We start from the raw sequence: 17,682 nt of genomic DNA on the forward strand, positions 1-17,682 counted from the left end.
TATATTCTAATTTAATAGAATCGCATCACGTAGGCGATACTTCGGCTCCACTATTTCGAGTAATTCCAGTTATGGGAGTAAAAGATCAACAAATCGTTAAAATTTATAATACTCCGTTATTTTTCCCTCTTCGATCGAATTATATCGAGACTATAACCGTAGACATATGCACATCAACGGGTGAAAACGTCATATTTACTTCGGGAAAAACGCTTTTGGTATTGTGTTTTCGCCGAAAAAGTATATAAAACCGGATTCATTAAAGAATCGGTTATTTGATAAAATGAAGCTTAAACCGGAGGACTGTATTAGTTATTATCGTTCGCAGACGGGAGGATATCCCGATTCTATATTTCCTCACACCCCTTATGTTACTCCTCAATGGGGAAGAGGACCGTATTTTAAAAGTCGACCGATTCAACGAGGATATGGATTTTTCGGTTCAATTTTTCGCGAAGCAATACCCATTTTAAAACACGCGAGTCGATATATTGGAAAAAAAGCGTTAAATATAGCGAAAGATATCGGCTCGGATATACTCACGGGAAAATCGTTAAAAGACTCGGCTCTATCGAGAATTAATCAGGCGGGTCGAGAAATAAAAGATGACGTCATTAAAAAAATTCAAAGCGGGTCGGGTAAAAAACGAAAACGTCTAAGAAAAAGCGTAAAACGAAAGAATACTAAGAAGAGGAAAGTAGTAGATATTTTCTCCTAAAAAATGGATCCTTTCTCCTGCCCGTGTTTAAAATCGGAACTAGATTTTTTTAAAACTATTCCGACCCAGTTGGCGATTTTAAATACTACCGAGGCTATTCTACATCCCATCGCTTCGATAACCGATCAGAAATCTCCTATAGAATTTCTAATCCCCGGTTCCGGAGAAAACTTAATAGATTTGAGCAGTATTTCGATTAATGCGCAAGTTACTGTTACTAAACAAAATGGAACTTCTACTCTCGATACCGATTTAGTAACACCCGTGAATAATTTTTTGCATTCGATGTTCTCTCAATGTACTACGATATTTAATGATAAAACCATATCTACGCACGTCAATTACCCATACCGTGCGATAATAGAAAATCTATTATTTTCCTCCGAAGAAGCGCAAAAAACCTATTTAACCAGCTCTTTCTTCTACAAAGACACCGCTGGATTTTTAAACGAAACCAACCCGATTAAAGATCCCAAGAATGAAGGATTAGTCACCAGGTTTAAGAAAAGCAGCAGAAGCCAAGTATTAGATTTATACGGACGACTTCATTTCGATTTTATTAATCAACCTAAATTATTGATAAACGGCGTAGACGTTCGAATAAAATTGGAACGTTCGAAAGACGCTTTCGCTCTAATGGCGACGGCCGATAATTATCAGATTCGATTAAAGAATATTACGTTAAAAGTAAATAGAATAGAAGTAAGTCCTAGCATCTTAATTGGAATGGAAAAAACATTAGAAAATTCTGTAATTAAAATGCCTTATCGACGAGTTAATATTAAAGTATTTACATTAAGTAAAGGGATTTTAAGTTCAAATATATCGAATGCGATAATCGGTCAAATCCCGAAAAGAATTATAATCGGATTGGTGCGAAATAACGCTTTTAATGGACAGTTCGATTTAAATCCTTTCAATTTTGAAAATTTCGACTTAAACTATATTTCTGTTATAAAAGATTCGATTTTAATCCCACCCAATCCGTTCTGTCCAGACTTTGACGCAAAATCTTACGCTCGAAGTTACGCAACATTATTCGAAGAAATAGGGGGAATTCCCTACGGAAAATTCACTAATATATCGTATTCCGACTACGCTCAAGGATACATGTTCCACGTATTCGACCTAACTCCCGACCGCGCAGCCTCCGAAAACCATACCTCTGTGTTGACCTATGGAAATGTTAGTTTCGATTTAAAGTTCAAAAGACCTTTGCCAGAAACAGTTAACGTCATATGCTTCTTAGAATATCGTAATACAATAGAAATCGATCGATCGCGAAACATTTACGTCGACTACTAAACAACTAATGGATACGATTATGCTCTGGAAACTGGCGTTAGGTGATTCCGAAATTAGCAAGACATTCGGCGGCGTTTATCCGTCGGATTTATTACCTCAAACAATCGGAAAGAAGAGAAGCTTTATCGTTAATACGGAGAACAGCAAAAATCCCGGACGACACTGGATAGCTCTTTTTTTCCGAAATTCGACTTGTTATTATTTTGACTCATACGGACTACCGCCAAAAATCCCGAACATTATAAAGTTCATAAGACAAAATTCCAAGGAGTTGCGTTGGAATCGAAAAACGCTCCAAGGTCCGTATAGTTCTACGTGCGGATACTTTTGCTTATTTTTTCTCTACAAAATATCGAGAAACCAAGACTTAAAAATTCTTCAGCCTAATACTAAATATTTTAATGATAACTATGTATTCGCTTTTGTACGCAATAATTTTCGTTTTGGTAAAATACCACCAAATATATTCATTAAATGTAACCAATGTAGCATTAGTTTACTCAAATAAAATTTTTTTTAAAACTTGAAAAATGCGTTTTTTTTAATTGAAACTATAAAACATTAGCCGCTTTGTGTGGGAATCGGGTCACCTCGAATTCTTGACTTTGAATTAGGAGGCCTATCTTTGACCTTGAATGTAAAAAAGATAGAGAGGGACAGATAAGACGCGAGTTTTTGATGCCGTAGGCTAAGATGGGGACTAGCGAAAGTGAACGCGCATATTAATAAACCTAGAGTATAAACACTTTCGCTTTTTTTACCGATTTTTTTTAACCCTCTTCGAATTCTTGACATTGAATTAGGAGGCCGCTAGAATGTAAAAAAAGATAGAGAGGGACAGATAAGACGCGAGTTTTGATGCCGTAGGCTAAGATGGGGACTAGCGAAAGTGAACGCGCATATTAATAAACCTAGAGTATAAACACTTTCGCTTTTTTTACCGATTTTTTTTAACCCTCTTCGAATTCTTGACATTGAATTAGGAGGCCGCTAGAATGTAAAAAAAGATAGAGAGGGACAGATAAGACGCGAGTTTTGATGCCGTAGGCTAAGATGGGGACTAGCGAAAGTGAACGCGCATATTAATAAACCTAGAGTATAAACACTTTCGCTTTTTTTTACCGATTTTTTTTAACCCTTTTCGAATTCTTGACATTGAATTAGGAGGCCGCTAGAATGTAAAAAAGATAGAGAGGGACAGATAAGGCGCATATTAATAACCCTAGAGTATAAATACTTTCGCTTTATCCGATTTTTTAACCCTCTCCCAAAATGAGATCTCCATCAAATGTGTCGATATTAGAGACGAAATACTTCACCAACTACCAATTAAATTTTGAAGAACGCATTTACGGAGGAAATCACATGGTCTCCGAATCGTGGGACACGATTCAAATATTTAAAAACTTTGAAGAAGAAGAAGAAGAAGACGAAATATGCTTTTTCCATAAAGGATCATGGAAAAATATGAGGCGCAATGGTAATTATCTTTTTTATATTTTAGTAAAAAAATTTTTATTTAATTACATTTTTTTAAAAAAGTATTTCGTAATTTTTCAGAATCATCAAATATCCCAATAGAAAATATTTATTTCGTAAAATTACCCGAAACACCTACACTTAATATTGAATCTGAAGTTAAAATTACCGTGTGCAAGAAAGATACAATTTATTATAATGGAAGAACATATTGCAATATAATTAATTTAAATGCACTATTTAAAAAAATTATTAATATCCTTTATATAGGCCCTCATCATATAATAATAAAAATGGGCAGCAAAAAATTGATATTATTTGAAAGACCTACAGAAGGTAAGTTTTTCAAAAAACTTGATGTAAAATTTTAAATAATAGATGTAAGAATATTCCGCAAGATTTTTCGTAGAGAAGAAAGATGCTCAATTTAAATTCTTTTAGTTTTTTAATATTCAAAATAAATTTAAGCTTTTTCCTACGACTAACTTTTTTTATAACTTTTTTATAATTTCAATCTTAAACTTCTTACCTTCGCAGTTGTTGGCAATACATCGATTAATCCTATCGATCGTCTCTTATATTTAAAAAACAATTGTAAGTCTAAAAGCAGCAGTTGCATTTTTAGAGACAATGACTAGACATCTTTCTTTGTTTGACAATCTTCTTTGTTTCGAAAAAGAAAAACGACTAACGCCCTCTGCTTTTTTTTCTTGCGGATTTTCCTTACAATCTATTTTTAATTTTTAATTTAAACTATTTATAATACAAATTTTTTTAAAATAAATATACAACATAATATTTATTGTTTTTTTAGGACACATTTGATGGAGATCTCAACAATTTTTTTATGTAACTTTTTTTTGTATATATTTTGTTTTTTAATATGGCTTAAACTTTTTTTGTATATATTATTATCATTTTTTTTTATTTTAACTTTTTTTATTATAACTTTTTTGGTTTTATTTATAATAAAAAGAACAAGAAAGAGAAAATTGTGTCGTTTATTTAATCGTCGTCGCGACACATATTTGTCGACAGATGGCGCCCAACCAAAACAAAAACTTGCAAAAATAAAAAAATATATAAAAAATATATAAATATAAAAAAATAAAAATATAAAAATAAATAAAAGAAAGTTCTCTTATATAAAAAATAAAAAAATATATAAAAATAAAAAAATAAAAGTATAAAAATAAATAAAAGAAAGAGGAGGAAAAAAATATATATATCGTAAAAGTATCGATAAAAACCAAATAGCAAACGGCGCGATCCGATTAGCGACGGACGGTTCGCGCTGTTTGTTATTTTTTTAATCGGTTTCGAAATTTCGAAGGAAAAAAATAATTTAAAAAAGAAAATGAAGTTTAATATTTTGCCAACAGATGGCACCTTCGAGACTTAACAATTTAATATTTTGCCAACAGATGGCATTGGCTTAACGAAAAGAAAAATATCTTAAAGTTATATATATATAATAATATTAATTTTCTTAAATAAAGAAAATAATATTGATTCTCTTAAAAGAGAGAGATCGTCGTATTGTAAAGAAATCTTAAAACATAACGAAAAGAAAAATATATTAAAGTTATATATATATAATAATATTAATTTTCTTAAATAAAGAAAAAAATATTGATTCTCTTAAAAGAGAGAGATCGTAAAGAGAGAAAACATCGTTTTTTCTTAAAAACTCGTCGATAAACAAATCTCTTAAGAAAATATATAACGAAAATATCGGCGGCGTATTCTAAAAACGCTCGCTCAAATTTGGCGGTGAAGTATATCCGAAGGGGCAACAAAAATGGGCGTGGTTTTAATGTCTACGAGAGCTTTTGGAATGCAAATATCGTAGAAACGCTCGAACGATTCAACGGTTTTTGCCATTTTTAGCCCCTGGTGGACGTCTTTCCCCCGAAATGTTGAGCGATACTACAATAAAAGTTATAAAATCTTAAAAGTTTAACAAATTATCTCAGAGTCTCTCTCCCTAATACTACTGTCTTCCTACTAACAGTCACTTGACACTAACTTCTACACTTAGCTATTCGTGATGGCATTCAATTATTGGTGTTCGCTATACTCAGGTTTTCTTTTAGATTCTTCGGGGACTACGGCCTTGCAGCCTAAAAACTGCACGTCAACATAGAAGATACTGTAGCCATATGTACGCCGTTCAGAGGGATCCTATCTTTCTCTACTGTCTATCTCCTCTCCCTCCTTCTTCCCTCCCCTTTTCCTTACCCTCTTTTCTGTCGACTAAATACCTGGAGTACGGCAAATGTCTTTCTTATATGTATGTATGTATGGATGTTAGTGTATTTGTGTGTGGGGGGCACGATTTTGTCAGCCTGTTGAAAGTTTAATAACTCCTGTGCTTTCAGTCGAAATTTTCTGAAATTTTGCAGGAAGATTCGTTTACTAGGGAGATTGATGCCATTAAATTTTGGTGATTAATGGTCAAAGAAGTGAAGAGATAAAAAAGGGTTGTGTGTATCTCCAGTAGGATTGGACTTAATGACGATTTTACTCATTATTGGCATTTACAAGTTTTATAAAACACATCCCTACTATAAAATTTAAATTTTTTGCCATCTTATAGTAGTTAAAAATATAAAAAGTTTCTTTTAACCTTGATAAACTCCAAAGCACCCTAAATCACTTTTTTGTAACACTTTAAATCTATTCTATCTTAACACGTGGTTTAACATTTCTATACATTCCCATAATTAAATATATATATAATTCTTATCATTCCCTTTTCTTCCTGATTCAGAGAGTTCTCAGGAATCCCGAAGACATCGTATATTAATAATGTATATGCAGGCTTAACTTTAAATTTTTTGACTAAGTTTTCTTGCCGTAAACGAAAACTTCCAAAATATTTTAAAATGAACACAAATTGTAAGCAAAAAACAAACAGTCTAATTAATTTAAAGTCAAAAATCGTGAAAGAGACAGTCAATAAAAATATAAATATTAACGACGTTTACGAATAAATAATGTTCAAAACCGAATTAAAATAGTATTTATAAGCAGTTTTTTAAAAAGACAAAAGCAATATTTGAGATAAAAATGAGAAAATTTCATATATTAAAAGAATTTTGAATGTTTACAGCTACTCTCCCTATGCTCCAGTCAAACTTACTCCTTGACGCGATCGAAGCGCTCGAAGTGGCAGAAATATGTGACCGGGGGTCGGCACCTCTTTGGTGTCACGTCAGGACTGACACCACCGTGTCTCAGCTGACACAGAAGCTGCGGCGGTTCCACGAACGGACGCGCGAGCGGTCGTGTTTAGGGCGATCGGATTCGGGATAGAGGACGGGACAATGCTCCGGAGATAACAGAGGCCATTTTAACAAAACCATAACGTATATTTATTTTGAGCATGATTTATGTACAGTACATCATAAAGGGACTAGCGACGCGATTAAGAGAGAGAGAGCTTAAAACGAGTTCGCGTGGCGATAAATACCTTGTTGAAAGGTTGTTCGGTGATTCCGTCGGGCGGAGGGCGACGTTCTGGTATCGACGAACTGTCTTAGTCCTGGCGTTCTGGCACTAACGACGATTTCGGTAACGGCGTTTTTGGCAGGCGTAAGCCACAGTGTTAATCCCGGTGTCGATATCGATAGTCCACGGGAAGCGGCACAAAACACAAGAGAAGATAGCGCACCAAGTAAAATTTGTTACTGGGCGAGAGACGATCCGAGCGGCAACTCCGCGAATTCTAGTAGTATTGTTTTCCTTTCGATGCACTTTAGGGCGAAGGTGATGAGAACTGCGTCTGAGAACTAAACGGAGGATACGTTCTCATGTGGAAAGTTGACAGTTAGTCGTTAAGCAGTTGACAAAAAGACAACTATGACGTCATGGAAAATATACTGTAGGTCCATAATTCAGACACTCACAAATATTTATTAAAGTAGTATAGTAGCATTAGAACTATTGGCAGTGCAAAGGCCAGTATATCTATCGACTCTGGTATTATCTTATTTGCCCTTCTTTGATCCGTTGTTACCTTGTCTAACGTCTCGTTTGGAAATGGCTTTTTAGGGCACAGTGATAAGAAATTAGGACCGCGTTTTCTTCTCGCGCCTAGCAAAAAATTTCTCCAGATTGGCAGATATTTCTCTGCCAAGGAAAAATTCGATATTTTTTTTCTAGTTTCTGCAATGAACAAAATAACAACTGTTGAAGTTAGTTTGCTCTGGGGTCGACTGTTCAACAAGGAGACGGCCAGACGTTCGACTCTCCGATTGGAACGAAACTTGCCGAGCAAGTAGCCCTAATCACAAACAGTTCCTCGTCCAAATAAATGAACCCGCTTCTAAAGAGTTTCCGAAAAACGTACCTCTGAAAATCGAGTGTTTAGCTTATAAGACTGGAAGTTACACCTGTCTTCAGCACTAACATAGGAAGGTGTAAAAGGTTCCAGGCGCTAAATTTATGGAATGTCCAGTACAATTTTAGATTTTTTTATTTTTACGTATAACACTTATTGACAATTTAGGAATAAAATTAGATGCAGGGTGGTATAATTTCACTGATAAAAAATAAATAATTAATTAATGACGTAATGATGGATGACACTTGAGGTGTATAAAAACACAAATTAGCCTGAGAACTCGAGCTGTGCTAGTGCGTAATATTTGACCGGTGTTTCTGTTGTGTAGTAAGTTGATTCAGCTAGTTCAACCGGGGCTAGTTCAACAGGAGGCATGTGGTCACAGTGCAAATATCGCCTATATAATCAAAACTGAACAGTTACGTCATCTAGGAATAGGTTACTTTACCGCTCGCCTACATCATTACAAAATTCAAATAATATCTGTTGCATTGTGTTCCGTTAGTTGGCGTTTAGGAGATTTACAGCGAGTCGCGTAAATTTTGATGTGCCATGTATTGTGCCGTTTGAAAACTTGCAATTAGTTTATAGGAAACACAGTTGTTACCCGCCATTAGGTGGGTCCTTAATGTATATACACATTATGAGAAATCAAATTTTCTATTTTGAAATTGGAAACTGAACCGATTTGTTAAGGAAGTTCATTTGGGGAAAATTGTCACACATCGAATGGAGCAACTTGTCATTAAGACTAACTCATCAGAAGAGGAAGAAAAGACCTTCTGTTTGGTTAGTGGTGAGAGTTTAATCTCACGAACTATGTACAGATGAAAATCCATATTATGATTGTCACAACTAACTCTGAAGACGATATGTAAAGATTCGAGTTATTTCCTTTCGCAGAATAAATAACAGTAAATTAGTAGTCTATTTTCATTATAAAATTGGCACAAGTAAATGTCATATTAAGCATAATTTAACAATCAAAATAAACTCAGGAAATGCGAAAACTTAAAAACTGTGTCACAGGGTATAGGTAGCCTAAGATAATTAACAACTATGACAAAAAATTATGAAATGTTCTTATATTTATTACAAACCAATCAAAAGATTGGTAGGTGCATGCATTTTCACTTAAACCTAAATAAACTGATATAATAGTTTTTAGTCATTTATAGTTTTAGGGTCTGACAACTAGGTCCGGTCTCCCCTACACTGTTTAGCTGTAAATATCAAGTAATTTCAAAATAAAATTTATATATTTTAAAATATTTAGCATAGAGAATACAATTTTAAATCACCGCACAATATACATTGAATATGAATTTGTCTGATATTTAAGATCGGTTTTTTCATTTTTTTTTCTTTTTTTACTGTTTCAGGTCTTTTCAGACTGAAAATTAGCTCAATGGAAAAAATTAAAAGAAATGCAATCTTGTAAGAATGAAATCCATGATTACATTCCAAGTTTATAGAAAAAATTGTATATTAGATACACAGCTTTACTTACATCTGTGCCCTTCATTAAAAACGAAGCAAAAGATCTACTGCAAGGATATAAACAAAATTCATAAAGATATAAATGCACTTGAAAAATGGTTTTTATTTAAGATATTTGTCGTCCCTGATTAGCTATTGTTGAAAATATTAGTAACATAATATATTTATACTCGAACATTATCATCTCTAAAATTACTTTTTTGTGTAATTATGCCTTATGCCTTTGTGTCCTCTATCGTAATTTAAAATTTATCTTGTATACTAGTACTTTTTTATCATCAATTAACAAGACTCATTATACTGGAAGTATGGATGCAGATATTTAGTCTTACAGATCAGAAATATTATTTTTTTATTTAGTTCACCTAACACATACACTTTAAACTTGTGTTTCGGACTTCTTTGTCCCTCCTCAGCAGGCATTCAAAAGACGCTTTCTACAATTAACAATTAAAGATTTTTTTGGTAAAATTATAATTATAAATTAATTTAATCGCCATAATTTCCCGACAATAAAATAATAAAATTCTTACAGATTCTATATTTCGAACTTCTCCACAATTCCAAATAAACTCGTGGTCCATATAACTTGATACGCATTCCTATTTTTTATACATTATAATTAATCAGATTAAATCTATAAATTTAATTTTTATTTAAAACTTACATCTTTGATTATTCTTTTTCACTTAATCTATGTTCCAAGTCTTTGTCTTTGTCTGATGTTGGTTCATATGGAGATTCTAGCCCTATATATAGCTTTTTTCTCCGATGAGTGTCGTGATGATCGCTATGCGACCGAAGAGCCGGCCGTTTATCTCACGGCCTTAACGTATCGCGCGGGAAACCGTGCCTTCCGGGAGGACTTTTATGGGGAACTGGCCTCCTATTCAGTCGTTATTGGCTAGGAGAAAACCCGGAAAACTCCTAGCAGCCAGCCTGTCCGAGTCGCGGCGCGAACCCACGACCGAACTTCCCAGTGTTTAGGGTCCGGTCACCACTGCTATGAGCGGCAACGGAGACCACTCGCCCACTTATGTTCCAAGTCCTTGTTCTTGTTCAGAGGTTTATATATGTTCCAAGTCATTCCGATCTCTCCTTTTTATACCTCTCCCTCCCTCTCCCTTCTATAATGCTTCTCTGTGATTGGCGGATCTCCCTTCCGGTGTTGTTATTTATTCTGTCAGTTTGTTTAATTATATTTGTGTGTTCATATAATTGTCTTTTATAATTATTTTCTACTTTTTTCCTTATTTTCACTGTATTTAAATCAATTTCGCAACCTTCTGTATTACAGTGTTCAGCCACTGCTGAATTTGCATATTTTCCTTTAATTGCTCGGATATGTTCACTTAATCTTATTTTTAATTTTCTTTCTGTTTCTCCTATATATGTTCTCTTTGGGTTACAATTACAATTAAATGAATACACTACTCCCTTTTCCTCTGTTATTTCATATTTTTCTTCTTTTCTATAACACAAATATTTTTTTAGTTGAATTTATTTTTTCAAGTATTAAATTAATTCTACTTCTTACAACTTTTTTAATTCTTTCAAATAATTTTGGAACGTACCCTATTTTAACAAATTTTTTCTCTTTATCCATTTATTTTGATTGTTTGTCATTATCTAATTTTTCAATCCATTTCTTTAACATTTTGGATAATCATTTAAAAAAATAAACATTTTAATTATTTCTTCTTCTTCCTGTTTTTGTGTTTATATTTCACTTGTTCTTTGTCTTATTTTATTCATATACATTTTAAATATATTATATTTCATACTATCCGGGATAACAGATTTATAATTAATTATTTTGGGTATTTGTATGGGTTTAACATATTTCTTAAAAATTGACCTATTATTTTTTTCTTTCAGTGGTTATATCTAAATTTATGCTATTCTATTTTTCTTTTCTAATTCAACTTTAATATTCCCTTTAATCTTATTGGCTGTATTTATGATTATATTTTCACTTGTTTTCCTTTTATCAAAAATTATTATGCAATCATCCACATACCTGTTATAAAATTCAATACCTTCTATATTTTTAATCTTTTCGTCTATTTGTATCATTGATATTTCGGCCAATTTTGGACCTATACATGTACCCATAGGTATTCCTTCTGTTTGGGTGTAGAATTTCTTATCAAACTGAAAATACAGTAGTTATTTTTGATTATAATTAGACATAATTTAATTATCCAATCCGAGCAATTAAAGGAAAATATGCAAATTCAGCAGTGGCTGAACACTGTAATACAGAAGGTTGCGAAATTGATTTAAATACAGTGAAAATAAGGAAAAAAGTAGAAAATAATTATAAAAGACAATTATATGAACACACAAATATAATTAAACAAACTGATAGAATAAATAATAACACCGGAAGGGAGATCTGCCAATCATGGAGAAGCATTATAGAAAAGGGAGGTAGGGAGAGGTATAAAAGGAGAGATCGGAATGAATTGGAACATAGATTAAGTGAAAAAGAATAATCAAAGATGTAAGTTTTAAATAAAAATTAAATTTATAGATTTAATCTGATTAATTATAATGTATAAAAAATAGGAATGCGTATCAAGTTATATGGATCACGAGTTTATTTGGAATTGTGGAGAAGTTCGAAATATAGAATCTGTAAGAATTTTATTATTTTATTGTCGGGAAATTATGGCGATTAAATTAATTTTTAATTATAATTGTACCAAAAAAATTTTTAATTGTTAATTGTAGAAAGCGTCTTTTGAATGCCTGCTGAGGAGGGACAAAGAAGTCCGAAACACAAGTTTAAAGTGTATGTGTTAGGTAAACTAAGTAAAAAATAATATTTCTGATCTGTAAGACTAAATATCTGCATCCATAATTCTAGTATAATGAGTCCTGATAATTGATTTTTAAAAAATATTAATTTACAAGATAAATTTTAAATTGTGTGTTTTGATTGAGAAATGTGCCTTTTTTAAATATAAAAATTATTATTTAATTAAATATTGATATTATTTATTTAATTGTTTTTATTTAAGAAACGTTTTATTATATATCAATAAAATATCATTTTAAAACCAGTTTAACTGCAGATAAAAGGAACGAAAGAAAATTTTTCATGTAAGCACTGTAAGAAGAATTTCAAAACAAAACATTTGCAAACTCATGAAAGGATTCATACAAGAGAAAAGCCTTACAGTTGTGACGAGTGTAAACAGAAGTTTTCACAAAAGGGAAGCTTAATTAAACACCTTTTTTATGGATTCACAACAGACGAAAGTAATATGAATGTTATGTCTAGCGAAATTCAGTCGAAACCATGATCTAAAAGTATATTAGAATATTCATGCTTAGAAATTTCGAACAAATATTATCTATAATTTCTATTCATGTATAATGATGGAATGATGCAACCAAAACTGGTTTTAAAATTTCGGAAATACTGGAAACTTTAAAATGTTTTTTAAAAGAAACATTATTATAATCAATATAAAATTAAAATGTAATTATGACAAACTTTCTTGAATAAAAAACGTGAAAAGTAATCGATGCAAGGATATTAATTATAGTTAAAGTTAATTTATTCGATCTGTAAATAGGACAGTGCATATTTTGCTCTAATTCATAATACAGGAAATCCTCTTATATTCGAACTGTACTATTTGTTCCGACCGCAGATATAAAAATTTATGTGTTAAGGAATTCGGTTAGTTCGAAATTGGAAGTGGAAATTTTGTCCGAACTGCAATATGCATATGTTAACTCGGTCTTAACTTCAATCTAAACGAATATTTATAAAAATATACAATATTTTCGAGTCTTTTCTTTATCCTTTAACACGGGTCACCAAACTCTTTCACAGCGGGCCACATAACTCAGAGAATGACGAGCGCGGGCCGCATAACCTTTTTGTTTAATACAGTACACTGAATACACAAAAAATAAAGACAACCGGAATATTTATTTACCAATACACAAACATGATCGCTGCAGCAAGCTCGTAATCACTTTTCTTAGAGTACTATATTTTAGCTCATTTGTGGCAGTGAACCGGATAAGCTGACTTCGCAGGCCGTAATTTGGTGACCCCTGCTTTAACACAACCACAGAAGTAACAGCAAAATTAGTTTAAAGAAAAACTTCATATAATAACAGATAAAATTCTCAGTTAAAAACGATATCAAACGTCAGCCTTTTTTGTTGGATGATCTGACGTTTTACATTAAAAACAAAGATTCATTTTCTCACACACTAACAAGAAAAAATCCGTTCGTTTAGATCAAAGGTCACCAAACTACGGCCCGCGAGATAAGCTCATCCGGCCCGCCATTACACTGTGCCACAAGGAGGTAAAATATAATTTTGTGTGGAAATATCATAGTTGTAGATGAACTTACACTTTTTTAATTTCGGAGTATAAATACCATAATTGGTTCAATCTGATATTTGCATCTGATAATATATATATTTTTTGGAAAATCGGCGAAATAAAAAATTCGGCGACTTTTTGCTACTTTGGATATCAGTGCTTTTTTTGTAATCAAGTTTCTAAGAAAAGCGATTTACGAGCTTGTTGCAGCGATCGTGTGTGCGTATTGGATAAATGTTGTCTTTATTTTTTGTGTATTCGGTGTGCTGTATTGGTTATGGAACAAAATGGTTATACGGCCCGCTGATTTTTTTTTTTATTTGAAAAAGTTATAGACCTATAAATTCCTACTGTTGTCTTGTTTTTTTTAACTCTTTCCGCCCTGTGGGTACTAAGAGGGCCTCTTATAGCAAGCCCATTATGGGTTCAGCCAGGCCCACAATGGTGTGGCCGGATGGTGAGGGACAAGGCCCAACATATCCGAACAAACCACCCGAAAAATTCCTGGGGACTTTTCAACACGTTCAGATTCGAACCCGGGTTTCGCCAGAGCGATAGCGAATACCTTGACCGCTCGGCCGTCCGGCCATCCCTGCTGTCGTTTGTCTTTCCTTAATCTTGAGAACGGTGAAAGATATAGATGCAAGTCAAGACCAGGCATGAAAAGCTTAGTGGCAGGAGGCCCGATTAATTATAATCGTACATCCACTTTGAGCCAGAAGTCACGTTATTTCAATTCAAAATTTTCTCCAGAACGGAGTTAGATACATAACTGGCATGACTTTGTTGTTAACTGGAAATGTATGATGTACAGGGGCAAAACTACTAAACTTAAATGCGTTGTCACGAAAATTGTTAGTGTATTACGTTTTCGTAAATTTTTAATATATAAAGATTTAATAAACTTTTATTGTAAATACTATATAATATGCCACAATACATTAATTTAGGAATATTAAATGATTATAGAATTCTATGCTATATTTCAAATTAACATCCCATTTAAAGGGATTTGACCCCTCATCGGGCTGTAACTTTCAACTTGCAGACCTATAAATTCCCGGTGTTTGTCTGTACTTCCGTAATCTCGAGCACGGAGTCAGACAGATGAAGTCGAGAATACATATGAAAATCTTAGGGACAGGAGACCCCGATTAACCATATACGAACTTCGGTATGGATCGGAAGTCGCGTAATTTCAATTCAATAATTTTCTCCAGAATAGAGTTAGATAGACGACCGATATGAATCAATTATTATCGGGAAAAATATAATGTACAGAAGCAAAACGCTACTAAAATCGAGAGCATATATTTTAAATTAAATTAATGAAAAATATGATTAAAAATTGCAGCCCGACATTGCGACCATGTCACAATACTTTTTGCTCATTTTTTATTAATATATTAGCAGATGAATCTGGCGTTGTCGGGAAAAAAGTAATAGCAAAGATTAAGATTATTAGATTATTAGCAGGTAGGCCCAGCGTTGCTCGGGCAAAAGTAACGATAGCGAAAACTAAGATTATTACATTATAGTCAACCTTACCCGTTTTCACAGAATGCAAGAATTCGTCTCCCTGTTTCCAGACTAATTAGAGAATTTTTAGGTAAGTCTAAAAATATGTTGAATTTCCCGCAAAAACGAAAAAAACAGCATCTGCGTCTTGCACCTCGCTTTCTCTAACAATTCCATTGTTACGTAACACCATTGTTGACACCCATTGTTGACACTTTCATTGTTAATGGAAGTGTTAAGCCTTAATCCTGTCCCTCTCCCCGTGGGGAGGAATTTCGAAAAATCTCTTCTTAGTGTGCGTTCTTCATGACGTACCGTAACTGTGTACCAAATTTCAACTTTCAACTCCTAACCATTTGGGCTCTGCACTGATTATTATTATGATTATTATTATTATGTTGGGTTAAGTGAGATATACTCGGTTAACACCGGTGGCTGTGTACTATGCCAGACCAAAGTCAAGGCATAGTAACCAAAACAGAAATTAAAGAAGTGTATCAGTGTGTGTGTCTGTATTCAGGAATTTTCTCACAATATGACATGTATTCAATATAGTGGCCTTCTGTAGTGTGATGTATATGTTTCTATTCAATTGTAATGTGCCCAGGCTTTTGTGTAGTGTGTGTGGTATGACACCTGTAGAGGAGAGAACAATAGGTACAATAAGCACCCTATCCATCCTCCACAGATGCCTTATTTCCTGGGCGAGTTCTGCGTACTTGCTAATTTTTTCAGTGCATGCGTTTTGTATATTGTGAGTGTTTGGAATGGATATGTCTATAATGTATGTGATTTTATTGTGTTTGTCAATGAGTGTGATGTCTGGTCTGTTGTGATAAATTGTTTTATCTGTGATTATGGCTCTGTCATAGTACATTTTGTGCGTGTTGTTTTCCAATACTGTCTGCGGAATGTATTTGTAGTATGGTTTGTGGATGTCTACTAATTTGTGTTTCTTTGCAAGCTCTTGGTGTATTATATTTGCTACTTGATTATGTCTGTGTAAATAATCTGTCTGTGCCAAGAGCTTGCAACCAGAGGTGATGTGTTGTATAGTTTCTGGCATGATGTGACATTTTCTGCATGTGTCATTTGTGAGTGTTGCATCTTTGAGTATGTGTTTTCTGTAGTTTTTAGTATTTATGACCTGATCCTGTATGGCAATCATGAATCCTTCCGTCTCCCCAAAGAGGCATCCCCGAGCTAACCAGCTGTTTGACGCAGTTTTGTCAACAAAATCCTGGGCCAGATCATAAGGATGCCTGCCATGGAGTGCCTTTCGAGCCCACGATTGCTTAATGGTGTCTATGCTTTTTATATGTTGTGTTGTGTCCATATGATGTGAGTGTAAGTTTAATGGTGTGTTATTCGAGTCTGCTAGAGTTACTGCTTTATGTAATTGTGATGTTTCTTGTTTCTTGTAGAAAAACTCTCGCAGTGACTGTATTTGTTTGTAGTGAAGGTTAACTATGTCAATCAGGCCACGTCCGCCATCTTTACGTGGAAGGGTTAATCTTTCTGTGGCGGATTTAGGATGATGTTGTTTATGCTTAGTAAGTGTTGTTCTTGTTTTCCTTTGGAGTTGCTCGAGATCTGTGTGAGTCCAATGTATAACTCCAAAAGAATATGTGAGTACTGGGATGACATATGTGTTTATTGCTTTAACTGTGTGTTTTGCATTTAACTTGTGTTCTGAGAATAGCATTTAACCTACTTTGGTATTCTTTAATTAATCTTTGCTTTATTTGTGTATGTTCTGTTAGTTTGGCCTGTTGGAATCCTAAATACTTGTAGAACTCGCCCTCTTCCATGGATTCAATAATGTCTCCATTTCCAAGTGCAAAATCTTCTTTCTTCAGGATTCCTTTTTCTATGTGAACTGTTTTGCATTTATCTAGGCCAAATTCCATTTGTATGTCCTTGGTGTATGAATGTGTGATTTGTAGAGTTGATGAAGTTGTTTTTGTGTGGATGCATAAAGTTTTATGTCATCCATGTACATGAGATGTGACAGTGTAAACTGTGTTGTTTTTTCATGTCTGATATTGTAACCATATTGCGTGTTGTTTAACATGTTGGATAATGGGTTCAGGGCTAAGCAGAACCAGAGAGGACTCAAGGAATCTCCTTGAAAAATTCCTCGCCTAATAAAAATTTGGTTTGTTTGTATGGAAGTGTTACTAACCCTGAGATGTAGTGTTGTTCTCCAGTGCTGCATAGTGTTTTGAAAGAATGCAATGAGTGATGGATGTATTTTGTACATGTGTAGAATATGTAGCAGCCAACTGTGTGGAACACTGTCGAATGCTTTTCTGTAGTCTATATATGCCATGTGTATGTTTCTGTGTTGTTTGTGTGCTTGCCGTAGAATGACTGAATCTATGAGTAACTGTTCTTTGCATCCCCTGTGGTTTCTACGACAACCTTTTTGCTGTTCTGTTAGAATGTCGTGTTCTT

At 33.6% G+C, this 17,682-nt stretch overlaps 1 protein-coding gene and 2 long non-coding RNA genes across 3 annotated transcripts; 2 read left to right on the forward strand and 1 right to left on the reverse strand.

Annotated features, from left to right (window-relative positions):
• Nucleotides 1-721: 721 nt before the first annotated feature.
• Nucleotides 722-2,023, forward strand: LOC136988968 (uncharacterized protein F54H12.2-like). The gene has a single exon (XM_067286985.1). The coding sequence runs from the start codon at nt 722-724 to the stop codon at nt 2,021-2,023; it is 1,302 nt and encodes a 433-aa protein (XP_067143086.1).
• Nucleotides 2,024-9,685: 7,662 nt separating this feature from the next.
• On the reverse strand, nt 9,686-10,053 carry LOC136989016 (uncharacterized). Its single transcript, XR_010882847.1, has 3 exons — nt 10,018-10,053; nt 9,884-9,952; nt 9,686-9,787 (listed from the first exon to the last, which is right to left on the reverse strand). It is a non-coding gene; the product is annotated as an uncharacterized lncRNA (long non-coding RNA).
• Nucleotides 10,054-11,839: 1,786 nt separating this feature from the next.
• On the forward strand, nt 11,840-12,100 carry LOC136989131 (uncharacterized). The gene is made up of 3 exons (XR_010882867.1): nt 11,840-11,856; nt 11,922-11,990; nt 12,087-12,100. It is a non-coding gene; the product is annotated as an uncharacterized lncRNA (long non-coding RNA).
• The last annotated feature ends 5,582 nt before the right edge of the window (nt 12,101-17,682 follow it).

This window comes from Centruroides vittatus, unplaced genomic scaffold, assembly GCF_030686945.1.
Source record: "Centruroides vittatus isolate TY-2023 unplaced genomic scaffold, ASM3068694v2 scaffold_435, whole genome shotgun sequence".
Taxonomy (NCBI): Eukaryota; Metazoa; Arthropoda; class Arachnida; order Scorpiones; family Buthidae; genus Centruroides; species Centruroides vittatus.